Source organism: Pelodiscus sinensis, chromosome 27 (assembly GCF_049634645.1).
Source record: "Pelodiscus sinensis isolate JC-2024 chromosome 27, ASM4963464v1, whole genome shotgun sequence".
NCBI classification, from domain to species: domain Eukaryota; kingdom Metazoa; phylum Chordata; order Testudines; family Trionychidae; genus Pelodiscus; species Pelodiscus sinensis.
Genome location: NC_134737.1, coordinates 4,373,134 through 4,396,290, shown reverse-complemented (window position 1 = coordinate 4,396,290; position 23,157 = coordinate 4,373,134). Strand labels below are relative to the sequence as shown.

The 23,157-nt window shown below is 47.7% G+C and overlaps 1 protein-coding gene across 3 annotated transcripts in view; it reads right to left on the bottom strand.

Annotated features, from left to right (window-relative positions):
* PLXNA2 (plexin A2) overlaps positions 1-23,157 on the bottom strand; it is a 326,357-nt gene that overhangs the window by 101,528 nt on the left and 201,672 nt on the right. For all 3 annotated transcript variants that reach the window (XM_075909971.1, XM_075909972.1, XM_075909970.1), the window contains exons 6-9: positions 18,579-18,702; positions 17,511-17,664; positions 16,155-16,251; positions 11,795-11,909 (exon numbers count right to left, since the gene is read on the bottom strand). In XM_075909971.1, coding sequence (XP_075766086.1) covers positions 11,795-11,909; positions 16,155-16,251; positions 17,511-17,664; positions 18,579-18,702 — 490 coding nt within the window. The remainder of the gene's footprint in view (positions 1-11,794; positions 11,910-16,154; positions 16,252-17,510; positions 17,665-18,578; positions 18,703-23,157) is intronic.

Sequence of the window (23,157 nt, the reverse complement as noted above, 5' to 3'; positions counted from 1 at the left end):
CAGATCCGTTGCAGTCGCTCACTGCAGATATCTCACTGTGTCAGATGCAAAGCCAAGCTAGTTTAGGAGATGCCAGCCCTCTACAAGGATGAACTTTGATATCGCTGGAAGCCAAGATGCTAACTCCCTCCCCCACCATCCTTGCAATATCTTTTAGGCCTCAGGAACTTAAGCCCCTAACTCTTCTGGAAATCGTCCCTTTAGATTTCCTAGAGCTCTCTCAGATTAAGCCTGGAAACAACAAACCCAGCCTGTCATCCTACCAAATCCTTCTGTTTCATAAAGGGAACCTATGCTCCTGACAGGCAGGAGGGATTGGAAGGTGTTTCTCTTTGGTGGCTAAGTGATTCAACCCAATGGGTAGCACAAGCATTTTCTGATCCAGATTCAATATTCTAAGTCCCCCTCGGGATGGCATCTGGCGCTGTTCCAAGAGTAAAACTCTCCCAGACAAATGCAAACGGTCAGGGTGTTACAGACAAAGCCTGAAAGCGCCATCCTCCTGCCAGGCTCAAGTCACAGCAAGTGGAAAGGAAACCCAAGAAACCAGAGGGGACTTGAGAAGTGGGAAGCACACTGCTCTGCGGCAGTCCACGGGGCTGGAGAGAGGCGGGGGGAACACACTGAAATGCTACTTGAGGCCTTTCCTGCTCCAGTGCAGAGAAACACACATGGAAGTGAAAAGAGCAGACACACGAATGGGCTCTTTCTGCCACAGGAACCAGCAGCCTGGCTCCTCCAAAACTAACAGACTACGACAGATTCCGGTGAAGGACCTGGGACTTACAACCGGAATACCCCCTTTTTGTATCAAAGATTAAAGACAAGGGCCCCCACTCCGGTAATGACAGAGATGAGGGGCTCCTACCAGCTTCCCAATGTGTGGGAAATGACCCTGGACATGGTACCACACAGCCGGGGCCAAATTAGTGTGACCAGAGAGCAAGTGTGTAAAAGTGCCAGAGAGCAAGTGTGTTAAAGGTGGGAGGTGATAGGCACAAGACTATCAGGACTTTTGTTCACTCTAGGCAAAACAGAGAGGCAGTCTGCACTGCAACTGAGTCTAATGGCCCACTGCGGGGAGGCAATGGAGTCCTTCCTGAGTTGCACAGGCTTCCAACACAGACCAGAGATCAGCAATGAGAGGACGCAAAGGGTAAGTCTAAACTACATGGCTCCATCGACAGAGCCATGTAGATTTGTTTATTTGGCAAAGGAAAATGAAGCCACGATTTAAATAATCGCGGCTTCATTTAAATTTACATGGCTGCCGCGCTGAGCCGACAAACAGCTGATCAGCTGTTTGTCGGCTCAGCGCGCTAGTCTGGACGCTCCCCTGCCAACATGAAAGCCTTTTATCGACAACCCCCATAAACCTCATCCTACGAGGCATAAGGGGGATGTTGATAAAAGGCTTTCAGGTCGGTGCAGAGCATCCAGACTAGTGCGCTGAGCTGACAAACAGCTGATCAGCTGTTTGTCGGCTCAGCGCGGCAGCCATGTAAATTTAAATGAAGCCGCGATTATTTAAATCGCGGCTTCATTTCCCTTTGCCTATCTGTCTAATCTACATGCCTCCATCGACGGAGGCATGTAGTCTAGACATACCCAAAGTGACAGACGGAGGCTTAAATCCTGAATCAGTTCACAAGTAAAAGAAGCTTTGGAGTCCCAGTCCCCAGCTGTAGGCACATAACGTGAAAGTTGTTCAGTTTATGAAGCCGGAGTCATTCCATTCAATTCTCCATTGGAAACTGGACAGAAAGCATTTTCTGGGGGTTTGCATTAAATGAGCAGATAAGAAAAAATCAAAAAGCCAAAAATTGAGAATTTGGGAAAAGTGGCATGAGAAAGTTAGATTCTCTTTAAGTTTAAGCGCTGGGCAGGGAGTCCTAATTTTCCTTCCCATCTCCCGTCCCTGCCTGGCCTGAACAACATGATTTAACCCGTGTATTGCAATCGCACCTGGAGTGAGGGAGAAGGGCCCCATTGTGCTAGGTGCTGGACATACCCACAGTGGTCCAAGACAGTCCCTGCCTCAAAGGGCTTCCAGTGAGAGCCAACAGGCAATGCCAAGAAACAGATGAAATAAACTAACAAAACTGCACATTTCTGGGCACCTAGGGGCGTAGTTAAATAATGTAAAAAGGCAGGATATCACTGTACAAACCACATTTAACAGTAAATATCATTCCCCTCATTTTACAGCTGGGCAAACAGGTGATGTGATTGACCCAAGGTAACATACAACCGGGATTAGAAGGCAGGGCTATCTAGCTATGACATTTATACTGCCCCCAGTACGGTGGTACCCGAGCACCTCTCAGTTTTCAATATATTTGTCCTCCCAGCGCCTCTGTAAAGCCTCAATGGAGGTCTGACGCCCCAGAGAACCTCAGGGATTTCTCCTGTGTCATGCAGGAAGTCTGTGGCCCAGCAGGGCTCTGACCCAACTCTCTGCATTCCTGGCTAGTGCTCTAACCATTGGGCAGCCCTTTCTACCAATTAAACGAACTCATTTAGAAGCAAACACAAGGAGGGATCCTTCACCTCTGTTTATTAGGCACTGAATGAAGGCCCTGCCCAGCTCGCAGCTATCCTGACAAGATCTCAATTCTCCAGTAACTCAGGCATGTTGCAAATGAGAAACAGATGCTGACCAATCTGGGGCAGCCAGTAGCTTAAGCTGCTGCCTCATAAAGTCTCTTTTTAATGGCACTATTCCCTGCATTTTTTAAAATTTTATTTCTAATAGGGACTTTCTCAGATTAACCGCCAAGAGTGATTTTAAACACCGGCAGAGGGGAAGACGAGAATCCTGAGGGAATGGAGGGTAGGGGAGGGAATGATCATTGCTCTTAGGTAGTGACTTTACTAGCTGGAAGGGAATGCTTACTGTTTTAAGCATCGGATGTGAAATACTTAGTTCTTGGGTAACCCAAGCTCAAATCACAGCAGGGTTGATTCAGCATTTCTACTGCTAAGACTTATGCTGTGAGGCCTCTCTGAAGAGCCGTAGACTCTCTTAAGAGCTGCAGACTTGTTTAACTAGGGGCGCTTTCCCCTATTTCTTGAACAAAAGTTTGTTCCTTGTCCTCTCTGTTTTGCATTAAGCAGAAGTCACCCTCCACCCCAAAAACAGCTGCATTTCAGTGGTCCTGTATTTAGCTGGAAAGGGGATGAATACTTAGTTTGGGCCTCTAACTCCTTTAGATCTCTTTGAGAAGCTCTGCTTTGCAATCCCTTGGGATGAAAAATGCTCTGGAATTGTAAAGTTTTTTTTTTATTGTTGTTGTTATAACCCTCCTCTCCCCTCAAACCTCTAACTGTCACTGCAGGAGAATCTCAATATTTAGCCCTGAAAAAAATGAAAATATGTTCTGGACCATTATCTTTCCTGGCTGCAATCATTCACTAGACAAGCCGAGTGTTGAAGAAATTCTTTTTTTTTTCCTATAAAGAAGGAAAAAACCCCAGAACTCACATTTTTCAAATCATATCTGCAGAGATAAATTGCTGGTAGCAAAAAATTTTCTACCATCATTAGAGGCAAGGAGGACATAATGGATTTTTTCTTTTAGCAAGGGTTTCACTGGGAGAAAAATGTCACATTGGGATACTGGGGAAAATAAAGAGTCAGTCAGACTATGAGTGCATTCCACTCCGGGGACCGGGGGAAAGCGCAGCCCCTACATGTTGTTTGACAGCTACAATGATTGTATTAATAAGGGGACATAACGTTTGGAATGGAGGGATATTCAGGGAGATTCCACATTAAACAACTGTACAGGCACTTGTGGGGACCACATCGCTGCTGGCTAAATTTATCAGATGAGTGATTGAAGCTACAAAACCTGCAGGGGCTCGTAGATGGTGCTGAGTTTGCTCAAAAGTTGCATGCATTACTGAAAGCACCATTGAAGCCCCTCCATTTCTTGTTTGTGCCCGTTCCAGTGCCAGGCCTAGGCTTTGCTTTCGGTTCTTTTAAAAACATTGCCACTGAAAGAATGCAGAAGGGTGTTGGTGCATACACGTGCTTGGCCTATGCATGTGATGGTGCATATAGGCATTTGTCACTGCATGAATGCACAAGGGCATCTGTGCCTATAACTATTGGAATGCTGTGCACACATGACTGCGTAGACAAGTATGTGTAGCTGTATTTGTAGGCATGTAGATTTGTATATAGTGCAGGGGTGGGAAAGATATGGCCCATGGGCCGCATCCGGCCTGCCAAGCCACCAGATCCTGCCCACGGGCACACTGTTTTAATCATCTGGCTGCTCCCTGTACTTCTCAGCTCCAGGTACGGAGGGGGAGGGACGGGGGGGGGGGGCAGGCTTCACATGCTGCTCCCACCCTCAGCAAAATCTCTCAGGTTCCATTGGCTGGTTTCTGGCCAATAGGAGCTGAGAGATTTTGCTGGGAGGGTTGGGTTGCAAAGCCTCCCCCCCCCCCCCCCCAAGCAGAGAGCCACATGGATCTGCCAATGGTTTTGAGCAGCCTGGGACTGGGCAGGCAGGAAGCCTGTCTCATGGGGCCTGCACGGTTGCAGGCCAGAGCCTGCCTCTGACACTCCTCCCACACCCTCCCTTTCCCCAACTCCCTGCCCAAGATCACCACCCCGTCTTGCCCCAAGTCACTACACAAACCTTTCGCATCCCCCCTCCCCTAGGTCAACTCCCTCCCAGATCTGGTACCCTCAGCTACACCCCTCCCCCAGGCCAGAATCCTCTCCTGTACCCATACCCCCTCCCATACCCTGCACCCCATTCTCCTGCCCCAGGTCTTCACCCAAACCCTCTGCACCCCCCTCCCTCAAGTCACAACTCCCTGCCAGAACCAGTGCCCCCTCTCCTTTACCCAAATTCCTTCTCAGACCCCACATCCTCTCCTGCACTTCGATCTCCTACTCCAAGCTCCCTTCCTCACCCAATCTCTGTCCCACTCTGTCCCATTCTCTATAGAGAAATGCAGCCTTTGACCACTCACCAAAATCTTGGAGTGGCCCCTCATAAAAAATTATTGCCCACCCCGATATAGGATGCGTGTCTATCCTTAAAGAGTCTTAGATGAGTGATTTTTTAAATCAAAATTATTTTGTTTGAGATACATTGCACACTGAACGAATACGTCTTCCATTGTTAATACACATTGGGTGTTGATCAATGTTTATCAGAAATTTCACAAAGAGGTGTGTGGGTGCACAGTTGTGTTCACATGCAGACCTCTGCCCTCTACTGGTTGGAATAAAAAAAGCCCAACTGGCAGAAGCCCTGGACAACTGACAGCTAATGGAGATGCTCCATGAACTCAGATCGCAGATGCCTGTGTGACTGATGTGGAGTTTTATCACTGCTGCTGCTATGAAGTTCTGAGCATCCCTGGAGTGCTCCATAAAAGAGAAAGAGAGATGCTGTCAGTGGGAGTACGTGATTTGTTCTATAATCGGTTTACTTTCTTTTCTCATTCATGAGAAGTAAATCCTGTAGTGAGTTAGAACGGGCATCCACACCTCCACTCGCTAAAAACAACCACATAGGCTGAATTTTCTCATTATCCTTCCTGAGATCTGCAAATTGGACTAAGAATCAGAAGTTTCAGAGGGATAGCCGGGTTAGTCTGTAACAGGAAAAACTTTTTAGTAGCACCTTACAGACTAATAAAACATTAGACGGTATCGTGGGTACAACCCACTTCTTCAGGTGCCAGGAGTGTAAGAAGTTCAGATCCAAGAATAAATAAGGGAAGGAGGGGACTCAGAAGGGAATTTTAAGAATCAGAACACTGGTGGGAGAAAGACAGGGTTCCAATGCAAAAGTGATACAGATGATTATAGAATGTCCTGCCCATGGAATGTTTCCACACACAGTTTTGCAGAGAGAAGATCATATTTTATGCTTCTATGCCCCAAGATCCCAAAGGAACTACACAAATCCCACACCAGTGACAAGCAACCAACTCTGCTGCCTTTGTCTAGAATGTTGGGACACTTCCCCTTGAGAAAGTTGCTTATGTAGGGCTTTGTGCGCATCAACTAATTAAGCACAAAAGTGATAAGCCTTAGCCCATTTGGCACATGAGCTAAAACACTTGGACCTGGGTCCTGTTCTTGCCGGTGTCAATCAGGAGCCATTCCATTGATATCAGGGGCATTGCCCCAAAATTTAACCTGATGGAAAAGAGAGCAGACTTTGGCCCTCAGAAGGCAAGCATGGAAAGAAGAAACCACGGACTCAGCACGTTTGCCACTGGTAAAATCCCCATTACCTGACCTTTCATCCTGTGTTTTGTGCAACATGAACTCAGCTGTAACTGGTGTCTTGGCTTGTACTTTATAAAGTGCCATCTGTATTTACAACACTGCAGTTAATAATAATACATTCAAAAGAGCAGTTTAGGTCAGATTCCATTTACAGCAGTGCTGCTGTAGTTTAGATACCATATGGCTGGAATGGATTTTCCTGTTGCTGTCGTTAATGCATCCTTCCAAGAGGCACTAACTAGGTTGATGGACAAATCCTTCTATCAACCTAGCTGGGCCTATACTAGAGATTAAATTGACCTACGTACAGTCCTCGGGCATGAAATGTTCCCAGTCCTGAGTGATGTAGAAAGGTCACCCTATGTTTCAGGCACAGACCAGGCCTTGATCTGTGTTTCTCCCATAAACATATCCCTTTACGACCCTGAGATGCAGTCTGCTTTCAATGTAGTCAGCAGCACAGGGAACTGGATGAAATCCCTGCAGTTTATCGTCTCATCTCCTGTAGTTTCATAGAGTGCTCTCCCTCCTCACTCACTATTTTATTACAAGTTTAACCTCTCTAGTCTGGCACCCTCGGGACCTGACTGGTTCCAAACTAGAGAATTTTCTGGACCATGGGAAGTCAGTATTGTCTAGCAGCATCACCAACACTTCCATTGCTTCCTGGGCTGCTAGAGGACATTTAGGGGGTAAATTAGAGCTAAATAACGGCACAGAACACTGAGAACCAGGACTGGGTGGCTATAAACAAACTTTATGGGACCACGGGAAACTTGGCCACACCCAAGAAAAGTGGACATCTGCCTAACTAAAATAATTCTGGACAATGGATGTTTCTGGACTTGACAGTTCTGCACTAGAGATGTTCAACCTGTATCATTTCCTGCGCCCCAGTTCCTAAACAACGATGAGCACACTAGGTTCCAGGTGAACAAACCTAACCATTGAAAAAACGTTACCAATAACCGACCAACCAAACTGTTTCAAAGTTGGGAAGAGTTAATCCTGCTGCATTAGGCTTTTCATGCTACTACTGGTGGTTCTTTTTCTCCAGAGGAATTGCCAAATAGTTTCACCAAACTTGCCTCTCCAGGAGCCAGGCCAGATCCAAAGCCCACTGAAGTCAATGAAAAGACAGCCACTGATTTTAGATAAGGCTCCGAAAGAGCTCCTCCATAGCTAACACATCCCAGGTCTTAGAATCCATGTACCTAAAGGCAGGATTTCCATGGAAAAAAACAGAAGCTTCAGCTTAAGTTGGAAGCAGCCCTGAAAGCATGAAGAGGCACAGCCATTTGTAAAAACATCCTCTAAAAGCAATAATCACTCAAACCTAACCTCCCAAGTGTTTGAATGGACACGACATTTGGCTCTCCATAAGCTCTCAGAGCCTGAAACACACACGGAAATGGCATTATCTGCACATGCTGGACATCAAAGAGGGAATGGATCCCATATCCTAGGAAACTAATAGGATTCATTTTGTTCTCTCTCCCCATTGGGATGGGGCATACAAATGTGTTTATGTATCTACATTTCTCTTTGTCTGCATTTTTTATAAATTAGCACTGACCTATTTTATACCTAAAATCATCACACACACAAACCCACCCTCCGCATACACATTAAAATCATGGTAGAGATCTGATGTGAGTCTGCAGAAGTGGAGAAATTCAGACTCAAGTCTCCAGCTGTCCTGCCTTGGGGATGGAAGTTGGATAGCGCTATGAAATCCCTATAAGGCCTTATGTCACAAACCTCTTCTTTCTGTGATTGCAGGTGGGCCCCAGGTCTCTGTATTTTCAGCGCCTCGAGCAGGGATATTTAATCAAGTGACTCGCATTGATATTAATGAAAGTCACGTGACTTTAAAAATCCCTGCTGAGGAATGAAAGAGTTTGTCACGTTAATTCTTGCAGAACTAGCCCCCTGGAAACGGTTTCCTATGGGTTTTGACTGGCTGCAAGGGGATGCCCCACTTAGGATCTGCCATAAATCAGGCTCAATCCACTCTGCTTGGGAAAGTGGACTGAGTGTGTCTCTGTCCATGCTTCCTGCGGCAATGCCTCCAGATTAAATGTTCCCCGTGTATAAGCAATATGATTTTTTTTAAAGGCCCAGTACCACAAAAAAAAAAAAATCAACCTGAGATGTCAGAGTCATGCTGGGTTCTTTCCTTCTTCTGCATCATCCTCATCAATAACAGGAATTCTGCAGGCCAAATTCCACCTCTCCGTGACACTGGGCTCAAACCAAATGTCTATGTTCAGATTCAGCTATGAGAGACACCTGCCCCAACGATCATCCGCTCAGCAGGCAAGACTGCAGTTGCTTAACCCTGTAATCAGGTTAGTGTAAGCATCTCTGCTGATGGTGCAAAAGGGAGGAATACCATTCCGCTCACTCCCTTGTTGTTCTGCAGGGCAAGCAGCAGGAAAAAGTAGCCCAAGATTACTTCAGTCATCACAGCTAGCAGACTGGACTCTGAACACAAGCCGGGCGCGCATCTGTGATATGAATATACCATTTCCACCCAGCCACCTTTCCACATGGAACCCCTTTTGAGGGCTCTGGGTTCTGTTTGCTCCCTAACACAAACAAGCAACTCCTAGTAGGATCAAAGGGTGAAGCCTGTTGGGGGAATCCCCACCAACCTAGAAAGATCAGAGCTTTCCCCTCTAGGAAACAGCAAATTACACAGAATTAAAACTTGGCATTCCAGACTAATTCTAATCACCCATGGGAGCATGTATCTGTGTGCAAAGGATCATGGGAGAGCAAGTGTGTTTGCCTGTGCATAGATGTGAGAACTGACCCGCTGTGTGCACTTCTGTTTGGCCATCCTGCCTTCACAGAGGCTGTTCCGGCCGAAATCTTGTTATTTATGTTCTGTTGCTAAGATAATAAGCCCTCTGTTATGAAGGCAATGATAGCTGTGAGCATGAACGTTTTACTAGGGCCCAATGAGATCACCGTGATCTGAACTACATTAAGTGAGGACACTCTTTCCCAGATATGTATCTCACCCCATGAATTTGCAAAAAGGAAGTGCCCATAATAAAGGCAGCCGGAATACAGCGTGTACACAAGTATCAGAGGGGTAGCCGTGTTAGTCTGAATCTGCAAAAGCGGCGAGGAGTCCTGTGGCGCCTTATAGACTAACTGAAGTGTAGGAGCATAAGCTTTCATGGGCATAGACCCACTTCATCAGATGCATGTAGGGGAAATATCCAGAGGCAGGTATAAGATCCACTACATGCATCTGACGAAGTGGGTCTTTGCCAACGAAGGCTTATGCTCCAACACTTTGGTTAGTCTATAAGGTGCCACAGGACTCCTTGCTGCTTGTGTTCACAAGTAGCAATTAATTTCCTTTAAAAAAAAAAAAGGCAGGCAAAGTTGGCCTTTGGTGGTTGTGCCCTCATGCGTTGTCATGGGTACAGGATAGCCATGATGAACAGTGGACCATCTGAATGGTTACCATTACCCTACATCAAAATGGCATCAGACAGCACGAAACCTAGTTCTTAACAGTGGAAGCTAAGAGAGAAGATGCACTGGGTAAACAAGATGGAGGAAATGCTCAGAGACATAAGTAAAAGGCCTCCCTGTAATAGAAATAGAAACTGGTCCTCTAATTCCTGTGGATTAGAACAGAAATGGGAAGTCAGGGGTCCTGGTCTTTTTCCTGACTCTGCTACTCACATACTGCGTGAGCCTGGGTCAATCATGCTCTCTGTGTATGTCTATTTCCCCAAATGTAAAACTGGGACAATAAATCCCTACCTTACCCTACCAAAGTGTTTTGAGATCAGTGGACTGAAGGTGCTGCTGAAGCATAAGGCAGAATTGCAAAGCCTATGGAAAAGGGAGAAAGTGCTAAACAGGAAGGAAAATTATCCCAACACTGAAGAGTAGCAAAAGCAAAAATTCCTACTCCTTCTTGCTCCCTTGAAAGGAAGTGACTTGGTTTTGTATCAGGATGGTAAAGCTTTCACTTTGTCTTCAGGGCTGGGAGTTTCTCCTCTGGCATCTTCACACTCTGCTGCTTGAAACACTTCTTTGAGGTTTTGAGAGTAAACTGCCTCCTTCTTGTAGGCCACAGAACGGCAGCAGCACCTGTTCCCAATTACCTTTGTTGGTCTCTTCGGTACCGCTGATTCCCCGCTGCTGTACGCACACATGTAAGTCGTTTATGGGTTTTTTTTTGTTTTACACTTCTCTTGGCATCAATATAACCAGAAATGCAAGACTAAAGCAACCCAGGGGGCATTCCTTGTTGATTTAGTTAGAAGCCCAATGAGCTTCTAAAATGTGATAAAGGGAACTAGACATTGTTTCTTCTCATGGCTTACCATTTTGTTCTCTTCCCTCTTGCTCCCTTTGGGGCTCCTCTCCCTCTCTGGGAGATTGGATGATAGTCAGTTCCCCTTGATTTTCAGATTCTCACCCTATTTGATGGATTTAGGGCTCCCCTGGGGTTAAAATGGAGTAACAGCTGTCAACCCCCATGGCCAGAGACCTGAGGTAAGGCATTTCATGGCTCTCCACCAAAAGGACACTCCATAAGCACATGCCTGCTGCAGATGTTGTAAAGACACAGATGTAGAAACAGCAAAGGCGGGAAGCAAAAGCCCATCCACAATGAAAGAGATTTCTAATAGCAGACACAGCTGTGCTCACCACCTCCCCCAAATAGAAAGAAGATATGATCCATGCCCAGAAAAGTTTACAAACTCATAGCGCTGTCAAGTGTCATTGTTCTGGCTAGCACCCTGGCAGTACCTGCGATGTCTGCAGTGGAAGGAGCTAACAGCAAGAACCCCAGATCAAAAAAGGTAACAGATAAATTCCCTGATTATGGATCCCCTTCCAAAATTTGGCAAACTGGCTAGCAAGAGTTCCCTCCCTCCAGCTTTTTGACACATTCCCAGAACTGAACCCTGAGTTATTAGCAGATATGGGCCCAAGTCATGCAGTTTGGATCCAGAATCAATTACTTCCCCAACCCTCACAGTTATTCCAATGAGGCATTCAAACTTGGATCATTATCCAGTCAGAAAATCAGATCTGGAACCCAGCCCAGTTGACGAACCTCTAGAATGTCTCCGACCAGCACTACAGTTGACCTGCTTTGTGATCTTTGGAAAGCCACTGCAGCTCTGTGCGCCCCATCTATAAAATGGGGTTAGTGATGCTGATGTAGCTTTGAGGTCCTTGGATGGGAAGTACTGAGTTAGTCGGAATGTATCCGACCCTCAGCAGTGGAATTGATTCGGACCCATCACCATTGCTAGGTGATGACATTGTCCTGCTTTGTTCATATTTGCTGCTAATTCTGCACTTTTGGGAACCAGCAGAGAGCAGATGCACCAAATACAGAGAAAAATGGGACACCTCTTTGCCAGAGAGCCTCAGCCAAACATCAGATATGCTAACCATACTGTACGCTGCTCCACAGAATGGACAGGTTAGCTTGGAACAGAAAGAGTTCAATAAAAAAAAACCCCAAGCAAATCCTTATACCTCAGAAACATTGATCCGTCCTTCCTGAAACGAGCAAGTTGTGGGGTCATGAGTGCAGAGGTTGCGGTATTTGCACCAGTGGCAGCGGAAAGCACTGTTCACACAAGAGAGGCACCTGTAGAGCCAGAGACAGAAATAAGGTCTGGGTTACAGAGATGTTCATCAGGAATTGAACTCTGTCTGAATTTATACATAGGAAGACATGTTCCGGGTAGAAAACTAAGACAAAAACTCTACAAAATCAGAGACCCAATAACCTGCATGTCAATCAGTTATTTGCTCCTATTTCTGCCTCCCTCCATAGTTTCATCTATTTAGATTGGAAGTTCTGCAGTCTAGTGTAATTACATACCTGTGAGATGTCTAGCACACTTCTGGGCACTAACAGATAATAATGCAAAGTTAAGGTTGAGAAAGCAAGTTCTCAAAAGCCCAGGACTCTGCCCCCTGTGCTCATGTCCTAAAATATATCCAGTCTTTAAATGGATTATTAATACAAGTTGAAGCATCTTATACAACATCACATATGGGCCAAGAAAATACAATGTAGTGCAATCTTGACTGATGTTAAGCCTTCGTGATATCTATTGAACAAGCAAGATTCGAAGAAATTTGGCTCAGTGGTTTTCAATAATTAGAAGAATTTCAGATCATCAACTGTAAATGTTTCTATTTGTCCTTTTTCACTCAAGGTCAAACCTGGAGCATATTAGATTGTTCCAGGGCATAGCAAATGTCTGTGCTTTATGTTGGATGAGGCCAATGGTGCAGGACATGGGGTAAGTCCATCTGACAAGGATCTGGCTGGGTATCCACTATCTCACAGATCCTTATATACTGCAGGTAAGCTGGGTGGCTCATAGCAGTTGTTGGTATTCACAATAAAGCTTCATTTGTTCTCAGAAGCTAGGTCTACACTAGGATTAGGTCTGTATAACTATGTTGCTCAGGGGGGTGAAAAATCCATATCCCCGAGTGATATTGTTAAACCAACCTAACCCCCCATTGAAGACAGTGAATAGATTGATGGGAAGATTTCCCCCTCGCCCTAGCTATTGCCTCTTGGATAGGTGGAGTACCCATGTCAGTACTCGGGTCAGTGTGGGTAATATCTTTGAAGCACAGAGTGATGCTGTTGGTACATTTTGTGTTGTCAAGTCCTCAGTGACAGTCCACGGGCATCGTTTCATACAGTTTCGTGGGGTCCCCAATTCACTCAAAGGCATGGGCTTTGCAACTGAAGGGGGGTTTGCACCCCATCTGTGCAGTGAAGGGACAGCTAATGGTCTGTTACTTTCTTTCTAAAGTTATTGTCACTACAATGCACTTTTAATGGCTTCCCCTTTTTATAGCTGAGTTATAGTTTCCTTAAGCATCCATAGTGACCTTAATAGCCAAGGAAGCTTATTCTAATCATAAAAATGCAAATCTGGTGAGGAATATCAGGCACTGTGAGCTTATTTAATTACTCCTTTATTTGACCCATTTCTGCCTCCGTTTCGGTTTGCTGCACTTGGACCTGGCTGTTGGACCATTCCTGCCTTGGACCTGGCTATTAGCTTTCGGATTTGAGGTAGAAGCAGATTCTCTGCCTGCCACAGCCCAGTTGAGATTACAAGAGGAGAGTCGTTCTGATGCTCAAGCCCAACAGTTTGTTTCGGCGCGTGTGGTTTTCTCACCGCTGTCTTCAGCTCCGCTCTGGCTCAGCTGGGAAGGGGCAAAGGTTAGACAAGGAGTCGCAGACAAGCGACTTCTTCAAAGCTCGTCCGCAGAGAGCGCATCTGCTTTTTCATGAGGAGAGTTTCTCACACAGACGCTCCCCCACCACAGCAAAGTCCCTTCAGAAAGCAGTTTCCATTTTTAAAACAAGTCCCCTTTACTTCTGAACCAGGAAGCATCCTTGCTGCATGGCCTCTGGGAACCGCTCGCTCTGGGAAAGCTTTTATCCCCTCCCTGCTAGAAATGGGCCCATACCAGACCTGTTTATCAGGTTCCCCAGCGCTCTCTTGACCTTTGTGGGGGCACAGTTTTTAGCTTTGCACAACAAGAACCCACCTGATGAGAGTTCGGAAAAATTCCCCATCCCACAGCATGCCCCCTTTCGACAATCTCAGACCTGACGCCCTTTTCATGGAAGCTAGGAAGCCTCAAGCCAAAGGTGAAAGCAAGACGATGCACCACTAAGGAAGTGGCTGTCTAGTGTGGGGGCAGCTCCTTTACCCCCTGTCCTTCCCCCTGCCCAGAGCTGAGGCTGGCAGGAGGGAACCCCAGCACATGGGGGTCCCCCATCCCACGCTACTGATACTATTACCCTCTTACTGATACTGTTGCCTAGCAACCACTCCCAGCCCCTCCCCCCACTACCCCACATTTAAATTTCTTACAGGTACTGTTGCCTAGCAACCACTCCCAACCACCTGCCCTGAGCACCCCCTACAACAAGGGGTGGGGGTGTTGTGATACAACAGTACCTGTAAGAAATTTAAGTTACTGTCACCCCTGCCTCAAGCTGTCAGTTATTGGCATGTGGGGTGCAGAGAGGGAGAGATCTCTGCAGACAGTTTTGGGGGAGCTCTTGGGAGTAATTCTCACGGAGTAATTCTCAAGGGGTGATGTGGGCTGCAGCTGCCACTTTCCATTCCAGGCAGGTCACCTCCAGCTTTAAAACGAGGCTGGACAAAAGATCGTTGAATAAACCAGGAGACGACCCTGCTTGGTACCCGCTAAGTCTGCCAGCAGGCAGGGTTAACAGGGCAGTTCCAGCGCTAACGACCACAATTCTGAAGCCAGCTGTCCGATCCCTGGCAGTAGGAGTTGCTTCCCTAGAGCCGTGGCTCAGGCCTGCCCTTCACGAGCTGGTCTTTGGCATGTGTATTCCCTGTCTCCCGTGTCCTGCACGTGTTTCACGGCGGCCGTTTGTGGTTTCTGACTGTCTGATCCCACCGAGATCTCCATAAACACTGCCGAGATTTTAACAAAACAGACCACAGCCGGCAGCGTTCTGCCTCATGGGCTTCTGGGGCAAAGGCTGCTGCAAGGAACACACTGCGGCAGTACTGGGCTCACTCCAGAGCACAGACTGAGGGCCAAGAGGTACCAGAGTCTAAAGACTGCCCTCCCCAAGACAGGGCCTGCACTCCCCTGCGGGATTTACTGAGAAGCTGAAAAAAGCTCAGAGCTCCGTGGTGCTTCCCTGGCATGACCTGAAGGGAAGGAGACGCAACACAGACTTCATCTCTATAGCTACGTCTAGACTGCAAGCCTCTTTCGAAAGATACTTCTGAAAAAGCCTCTTCCGAAAAAGAGCGTCTAGACTAAAACCAGCACTTTTGAAAGAGCAAGCCACTTTTTCGAAAGAGAGCACCCAGGCAATCTGGATGCTCTCTTTCGAAAAAGCACAGTTTGCATTCCATAGTGCCTTTTTTTCAAAAGAGCACTATTGAAAAAAGGTGTCCTTCCTCGTAAAACGAGGTTTTCCATGGTTGAAAAAAACTGCCACGTTCTTTTGATTTACTTTTGAAAGAACGCAGCAGCAGTCTAGATGCAGGGGAAGTTTTTTTGAAAAAACCGTGTAGTCTAGATACACCCTAGGAGAGGCATTTTTTCTCCCTCTGTGTCTGAAAAACAAGATGAAAAGCAAACCCCAGCTGAGTTCCCTTCACTCAGCCCCTGGACTCTTCTGGCATAACCACCCTGTACACCTCTTGCTGCCCCACCCCTTCTTGTCTACCACAGAACACAGCCCTGTGTGGTCTTAGCTGCTGCAAGGCCTCTGTGTCTCCTATCCATGCTCGGAGCGGCTCGTACGGGAAATTCCCAGACATGTTCTTTTCTCCCCCCACAGCTGCCTGTGAGCAAGGATGGAGTTGAGCTCACAGTTGCAAGATCATGCAGCTTGGGGGCACCAGCAGGTCAAGCTCCTTTCAGGCACGCTCACTCTCTGAGAAGGCAGATAAATCTCTACGCTCTCAGAGAAGCTTCCACAGGATGGGGATCTCTTGATTGCCTCTCTGTCGCCGATGACTCAGAGGTCAGACTGTGCCCGGCATCACGCCAGAGTCTCTCTTGGCCTACGACTGAAAATCGTACTCCAGTTCTGTTTCAACTCTCCGTGCGGCTCCCACGCACATTTGGCCAATGCCCATCTTGACGTGGTCTAGGGCCATATACAAGACACATGAGAGCAGTTCTGTATGATGGCTCCTGAGGGGTGCATCAGCTGTGGCACTTAGGAGGTTAATAAAGAAACCCATTCCACTGTATACCGAGGCAGCAGGCTCAATTCAGGGGCGGGGGAGAACGGAGGGGCTGCGATGCTGGTGGGGATGGAAAGCAGGAGAGAAAGGTGAGGGTGTCTTACAATTGGTGAGCACTGCAGTTGTAGAATTTGAACTCCGTGCTGACGAACGTTTTGCCTGTCTCCTTGGATTTCAGCTGGAGCTCCAACCCGAACCAGTCTGGGGGGGAAAAGAAGGGAGGCGGTTAGGGGAGCATTTCACTACAAATAACAGAGCTCATGACAGACGAGGTACTCGAGTTCTCAAGGCCGCCTTGAGAACTCACTGACCCCCCCCCCCCCACACTTCTGCTGTGGTGCGAGAAAATCAAACACCTCTGGTCCCAGTGGTGCACTAAGACACCAGGCTGGCCCATGAACGGCGAGTCTGCGCTGGGTCGCTGAACGCTAAAGGCTTCTGAGAAGCCGATAATCCACACATTGTGGATCCTCTGGGGACGCCAATGAACATGCCAGTTCCGCAGCTGGCCAGTGGAGGCTGCTACAAGCGTATGACAAGACCTCTCCCCAGAGATGCTGGAAAGCTGAGCCAACACCTTCCCCCCACCATAGAAGTCACATCACATCTAAAGGTGAGATGGGGAAATGCGCTGGAGATGTAGGATTCAGACTCCATCTCCACAAGTGACATGAGTGTGGCGGTCTCATCTCATCCCCCAGCGCAAACTCCCAACAGAATCTATCTGAAATGCAGCCCAGGAGGGGGTGTTGCAGGCGAAGATGGGGGCAGGGGAAGATTAATAGTGCTGAGGAGGCGACGCAAGAATAAACTGCACTAGCTGAGCTGAGCGAGGGAGGTTTGCTCTTCACTTTCCTAGCTCTCTCTCCCAGGCCCCGACTTCTACGAGCACTCAACTTCAACGCAGAATTTTACATATAGGAAAATATCAGCAGGAAAGCGGAGATGACACTTGGACACATGCCAAGGAGAAAATGAATTTAAAACAAGTCGCATTCTGATTCCGGAGAGAGCGAGGGAGAGGGGGACTATGACAGCAGTGACATTAATGAAGAAACAACCCAAAGATCAAAACCAAAAAATAGAAACCTCATCCACCTACTCTCAGCGACTGAGTCAGGCCTGAATGCAACCACCCCCACACTTTCACCTCCCACATCTGCCTTGCATGAAGGTGAGATCCCTGGGGAGATGAGAGACAAGGGGGTAGCTGGCTTGAAGATTCGCCTGTTATCGGGATTCTTTCTGCACAGCTAACACCCTGCACGTCAGGGTTGTTACAGGGCAGCCCGTCTGACCCCACTCCTGGATGGTGTTTTGTCGTGCACCGTGTTGGTGGGGCTCAGGCTGTGGTCTGCTTTGCCTGGCAGCTTGATCGACTCAGCGCTCGCTGGCTCCACCCTCCCATAAGGAGAAACACACGGCCACCAGGCAGTCCTTCAACCAGTAAATCAGCTCACCTTGGTCCACGGGGATGGTGGGGACATCTTTAGCCGCCGGCGAAATGCAGACAACCTGGCTGCCGGAAACTTGGCCTTCCACCTCAGTGAGGTTTCCAAAGAGACAGGTTATTCCAGCTGACAGATCTGGTGCGTCACTTACCAGCATGCTGAGCTGAAGCAAGGGAAAAGGAGAGGAAAAAAATACAATCAAGATCCCATTTGTTGTCAGAACTACCTAGAGTTCCCTTTAGATTTTCAGCACCTGCTGCTTCTCAATGGAGTATCAACGCTACGTAAGGCCGATAGGAAGAAGCGATCTCTGGAGTTTAGTGCACGAGCCTCTACCTGCATGAGCTAAAAGTCAGCGAAGCTGTCGAGCAAACTCATTCTCTCTCCATAAGTAGTCTCAGTGCCACTACATGGGACAGTGACCCACACCTAGCAGGTGTGGGGGTTATACCTACACAGAGATGAAGACTAGACAGAAAACACACAACCACTCTTTCATTGTAGCCAGAGGAGGAAAGGTCAATGGTATTGTAATTTCTTTCTCCACTGATGTATGATGGTCAGACCGTCCCCTCTAGCCAGTCTTTGGGGAAAGGGCGGCGGGTGTTCTGGAAATAGCCAGCTGCTGAGAAATGCCTGTCCCAGGGCAGCACCTGGAACAGAATAGGTGGGGAGCGTGTGCAGCTGCTTAAAAAGGAACAGCTGGCAGCCTGTCGGGTATGGGTATGAGGAGCTAGATCCTCCCAGCGGGACAAGTAATGGCTGGTGCCAGCTGCTTAGGAAACAGAAACTTTTCCTTCAGTGTTTGACACTGGCTGGTAGTTGCCCAGTGAAAACGTGGGCACTGAGGTTGGATTTGGGAATGGGAGTGTCTGTGTGACTTCTGGCTCCCCATTTTGGAGGGGCTCAGACGATCACTTCCCTTCTCAACCCCTTCAAGACCTTGAACTCCGTGCTCATGGGAAATAAATCTGTGGAGACAGAAATGGCTTTTGTTGTTGTGAATCTGAGTTGGTGGGTCTGGAGAACTGTCAGCCTGGCCCCTCAGATGGAGAACTGCCTGCTGCTGGTACCTACCGGAAGGCTGTGCTCAGACACAGAGATGCTGCTGGGCCGCACGGTGACCCTCATGCACTGGCTGAGGCTGGCTGCAAATCGTGACGGCTCGTCTGCTCGCTCGCACTTGTCCTTCCGGGAGCACCTGAAATGCACACAAGCATCAGTGCAAAGGGACGCCCGAGGAACATGTCACTGTCACACAGCAGTGGGTGCCACGGCTGGCCAGGACTGTGGTGCATCGAAGCTGAGAAAGTGCAGCAACAAGGGATAAGAACGACCAAGACTGAGGCGCATTGACAGCTCTGTGCACAGATACCAGGGCTAGAACAGCAAGCGCCGACGCAGCAGAACAGAAGAGAAATGCACGTTTGGGGCAGGTGAGAGAAGAGAATGAAAAGATCATTGGGTCCTACCCAAACGGTGCCTGATCTAGGAAGTGTTGAGCACAGCTCCTGTGGACTACAGGGGGATCTGTGGGAAGGCAGCATTTCTGAAAACCAAACCCACTATCTTTGGCTCAGATGAGCTCCTCGTTTCTGTCAGCAACGCACACATAATCCACCCGCTACCTTAAATAAAAAGCTATAAAAGGCATTTGCAAGACAGCACCTGTACTTTAATTAAAAAAAAACAAACAAAAAAAAAACCCAACCAAAAAAAAACAAAAAACAAAAACTACGTGGCTAATTAATCTCTTCCGAAAGCCGAGGGTCTTGAAGGACTGGAAGATGTAATTTCTTATCCCCAGGCTGGAGACATGAGAGTTAAATTCAACTGTCATGCCTGACTCTCTCCGCCCTCCACAAGGAGCCATTAAATGTGCTAGGCTGAATGGGGAGGGCTGCCTCTGGAGCGTGCCATTCTGTGTGCTCATCACCAAGTCCCTTCCACTGAGGAGGATCTCAGCACGGAGGGAAATTTTGATTCACAATCAGAGTGGCTCCCTGAATCAGGCAAGGTGAGGTTAAAAGGGCTAATCCAGTCCCCCCTCACGATACTCCCCCAGGACTGGAAATGAAGGTGCCATTCAACACAACAGGGGACCGAAAACACTATGCAGATGCCAGCCGCGACCGCATAGGCAGGAGCGTTTTGTAAAGCATTTTTATTACGGATGGGTTTAGGGACCCATTCAGATTGGGGTCCCAATGTGCTAGGCTTTGTACACGCACAGACGGGCAGCGAGACCAAGGGAGTGCAGCTGGGTTTGTACACAAACGGGATCATTTTACGACCATCAGTATAATTGCAGTTACATAACCTAAAATAAAGGGGGCAACTACAGCCAACTTGGGGACGCGGACACCTGTCCACTATAAGCTGGAGAGAGACTCACCAACTTATTTTACATAAAGCAATTACCATTAAAGTCAACATGACCAGCTGTTCCTGAAGAGTGGTATCAGGAACAGCGTATCATGGCGCTTTTCTATCCTAGGGTATATAGGGAAGCAGAGTCTTCACATTCCACTATACAGCAGGGGCTGGCATATGTTGAATTGATATCAACTTTCACTCACTATTAACCTCCAAATGCCATTATAAGGCGCTTGAGACATGCCCCTCCCCCCATGCCTTACAGTGCTTTTCTAAGGGCCCATTTGAATGTATTTGCTACTTTACCAGGGGTGGGCAGCCTCTTTTGGGTCCGGGGCCACTGACCCACAGAAAATTCAGTTGTGGGCCACACAAAAGTGAGAGGTAACCCCCCCCCCCACACACACACACAAACATTCCCCTCGCACACCAGAACCTGGGTGGCTCTGGCTAGTAGATTTTGTGCCCCCCCCCTACATTCTGGGGTGGGGTCAAAAATGAGGAGTTCAGTGTGTGGTAGGGAGCTTCTGGGAAGGAGGCTTGGGGCGTGGATGGTGCAGGAACAGGCTGGGCGGGAGGTAGGATGCAGGAGTGGAGTGGGGATGCGGGGTTTAGACGGAGAGGGAGGCCAGACTCCCAATGCTGGAGATGGGACCCCTGAATTTCAGGGGTCAGATCCAGGCAAGCCAAGGGCTGGATGCAGCCCCCCCCCCACCTTTCCCAGGCCATAGGTTCCCCACCCCTGCTTTAAGCATCAAAGTGCTATTCTACTTAGGACTGGAACCAGCAGAATGGATATTCAACACAAAAGCAGGTTTGGCTGTTTTGTTTTCCTTTTGACAGTGCTGGGCGCAATCTTAGGTAAACATCTACATTAGCAGACAAACTGACTGCTCCACAAAGAGTCTTAATCTCCTTGTGCCAAACCTCTCTTAAAGGAGGTGACAAGAGCCTTGCAAAATTGGGACTCAAAACAAAACAAAAACAGAGCTGTCTTCCTTGCTGAAAGGCTGCTTGCTTCTGAAAAAGAAAAGCACTAAGAGGTTACTGCTTTCCCTTTCCCAACAGCTGTTCTGATACCTGGCAATTGTTGTAGCCATCCTCCTCTCCTTCCCCCACTTTCCCTTTTTTGGGAATACAATAATGGGGTCTACATATGAATGCTGCTAAAGAAAAGAATTATTGAGGTTTAAGTGACAGTGTAAGATAGCTTTAAAGTGAGCTCTTGACTGGAGCTTTTATCTCATTGACTCACTGGAATGGCTCTTTTTTATCATACTATTTATGGCAACAGCCCTAACAGAGACAAATTGGCCTGTAGACAATAACATACTTGCAGAGAACAGCATATAGAGAGAGCCTTGCAGATTGCAAATTCCACTGGACCAAGGATACTCCTTAATCTCCTTGAGGACTCTGCCTACCTCCCAAGGAGCAGAACTGCTGGAGGAGGAAGAAGAATTAACGACAGTCTGTCTTGATTATAAAAATGAATGAACGGAGATCATGCCCCGAGTTGGCTCTTGGGAGGACTGTACAGGAGGCTGTTCTTTTTTCATTCTGGCGGTTAACCAAGGAATCCAGACCTTTCCCGTAGCCATTTTCTTGTCTACGGGTTTTTGGAATCTCCTGTAATATCCCAGACTTTTAGAAGACTTCTTAAATCAAGGTGTAACGTAAGTGTGTGTGCTGAATCCTTCTTCAGCGGGAAGTCCGTTACCCTGCTGCTGTGCTCTGCTACTGATTTACTCCCTTAGATCAAACGTTACTGGGCTGAACATGTGTCCACAGAAAAATTAACAGGACAAAATTAATGGGCAGCCTGAAAGGTCTTCAAGGCAGAGGTTGTCTTCCTCTACAGCCCTGCCGGCATGTCTAACGAGCGAGTAACAGCAAATCTCAGAGCCCCGGTCTACAGACTATGGCTCAAGTTATGGTGCTCCACACAGCTGCACAGATGTTCAGACTTGGGTTGGAGCATCTGACTCTGAGGTGTAAGAGGGGAGGGTATTGGGTGGCTGTCACAGCCCAAGGCTGTAGCCTGAGTCACAATATCTACCCAGCTGTTTTGGACACTTGTGAGTCCGACAGCCTGCGCTCGGAGACCTATGGTCATGGGCTGCACGGATCTACCCTGACACGCTTTGGATGCTACTGTAATGGAACTAGCAATAGGAAAAGGGGGACTTATGAACTACAATGTGCAATCAGACTCAGCGAATCCCCAGTATGTCCCCGCTGTAGGTTGGCTCAGACCACGTTCTCTTCTATTCCAATATTCAGCTCCAGATCTACCTCTTGCTTCTTCCATTCCTACCCCAGCCAGCTTCCCAGCACCACTGCTGGGGATGAAGTGTCCGCGGAAGCCACTAGCTCAAGCTCATTTCATGCTTTTGGCTTTAATATTTGTTCCTCTGTCTCATGGGCTCCTGCAGGTGAGTGTATGTAAAAGTACCTCCCCTAACAGAGTGTTTCTCTTTGTTCTCCTCAAATGTTTACATGGAATACAGAGAATTGTAGTTCTACTGCTGTGTGTGACCTACAGATCGGTCCCTTTCGCCCAAACGCAAGCAGCTCTTGCTTTTGGATCCAGAGGTTGTAAGTTAATTCCCCCACAGTGGCTACACTTAGATTATACATTTATGTATGTACAGAGCCGAGCACAGAGGGGCCCCAATCCCTGACTGGGACTTCTAGGGATAATTGCAATAGCAACGTTATAGAGTGATACTAACATGCTGTCGTCACTCAGAATTTGAAGACAGATCCTCCTGGTCCCTTAGAGCTTTGTGGGAACAGAGATCCTCCTGCTCTAAAAGAATCTGCACATGAGCTGAAAAGAGCAGTTCTGATGACAGTACAGACCCTATGACACACAGTCTTGGTTTCATCTTGCAAGGGTCAGTTATGTTGGTCTCTCACTGGCACATCAATTCATGACATGGGTATGATTTTAAGATCCAAACGCTTTAATTGGCTTTGCAATTGTTCAGGAGCTGATTGAGTTGGCAAAACTCTCCCTAATCCCTTCATAAGCTGTCTCCTAAGATCCCCAGCTCACCTTCCCTGCTTCCGGTGGGGCCAGGAAACAGCACTGCGACACAGAACATCTGCGGCGGTTTTGGTATTTCACTCCCCTTACAGGGCCCAGAAGGGCAGAAGCAAATTCAAATCAGAAAAAGAGGTGAGAAAAGCAGCTTGAAATCTTACTGGGCCAAGGTTCTCATTTGGTTCTCACTGTATCTTAATTGGCTCATAGTGATAGAGATGTAGCTGTGTT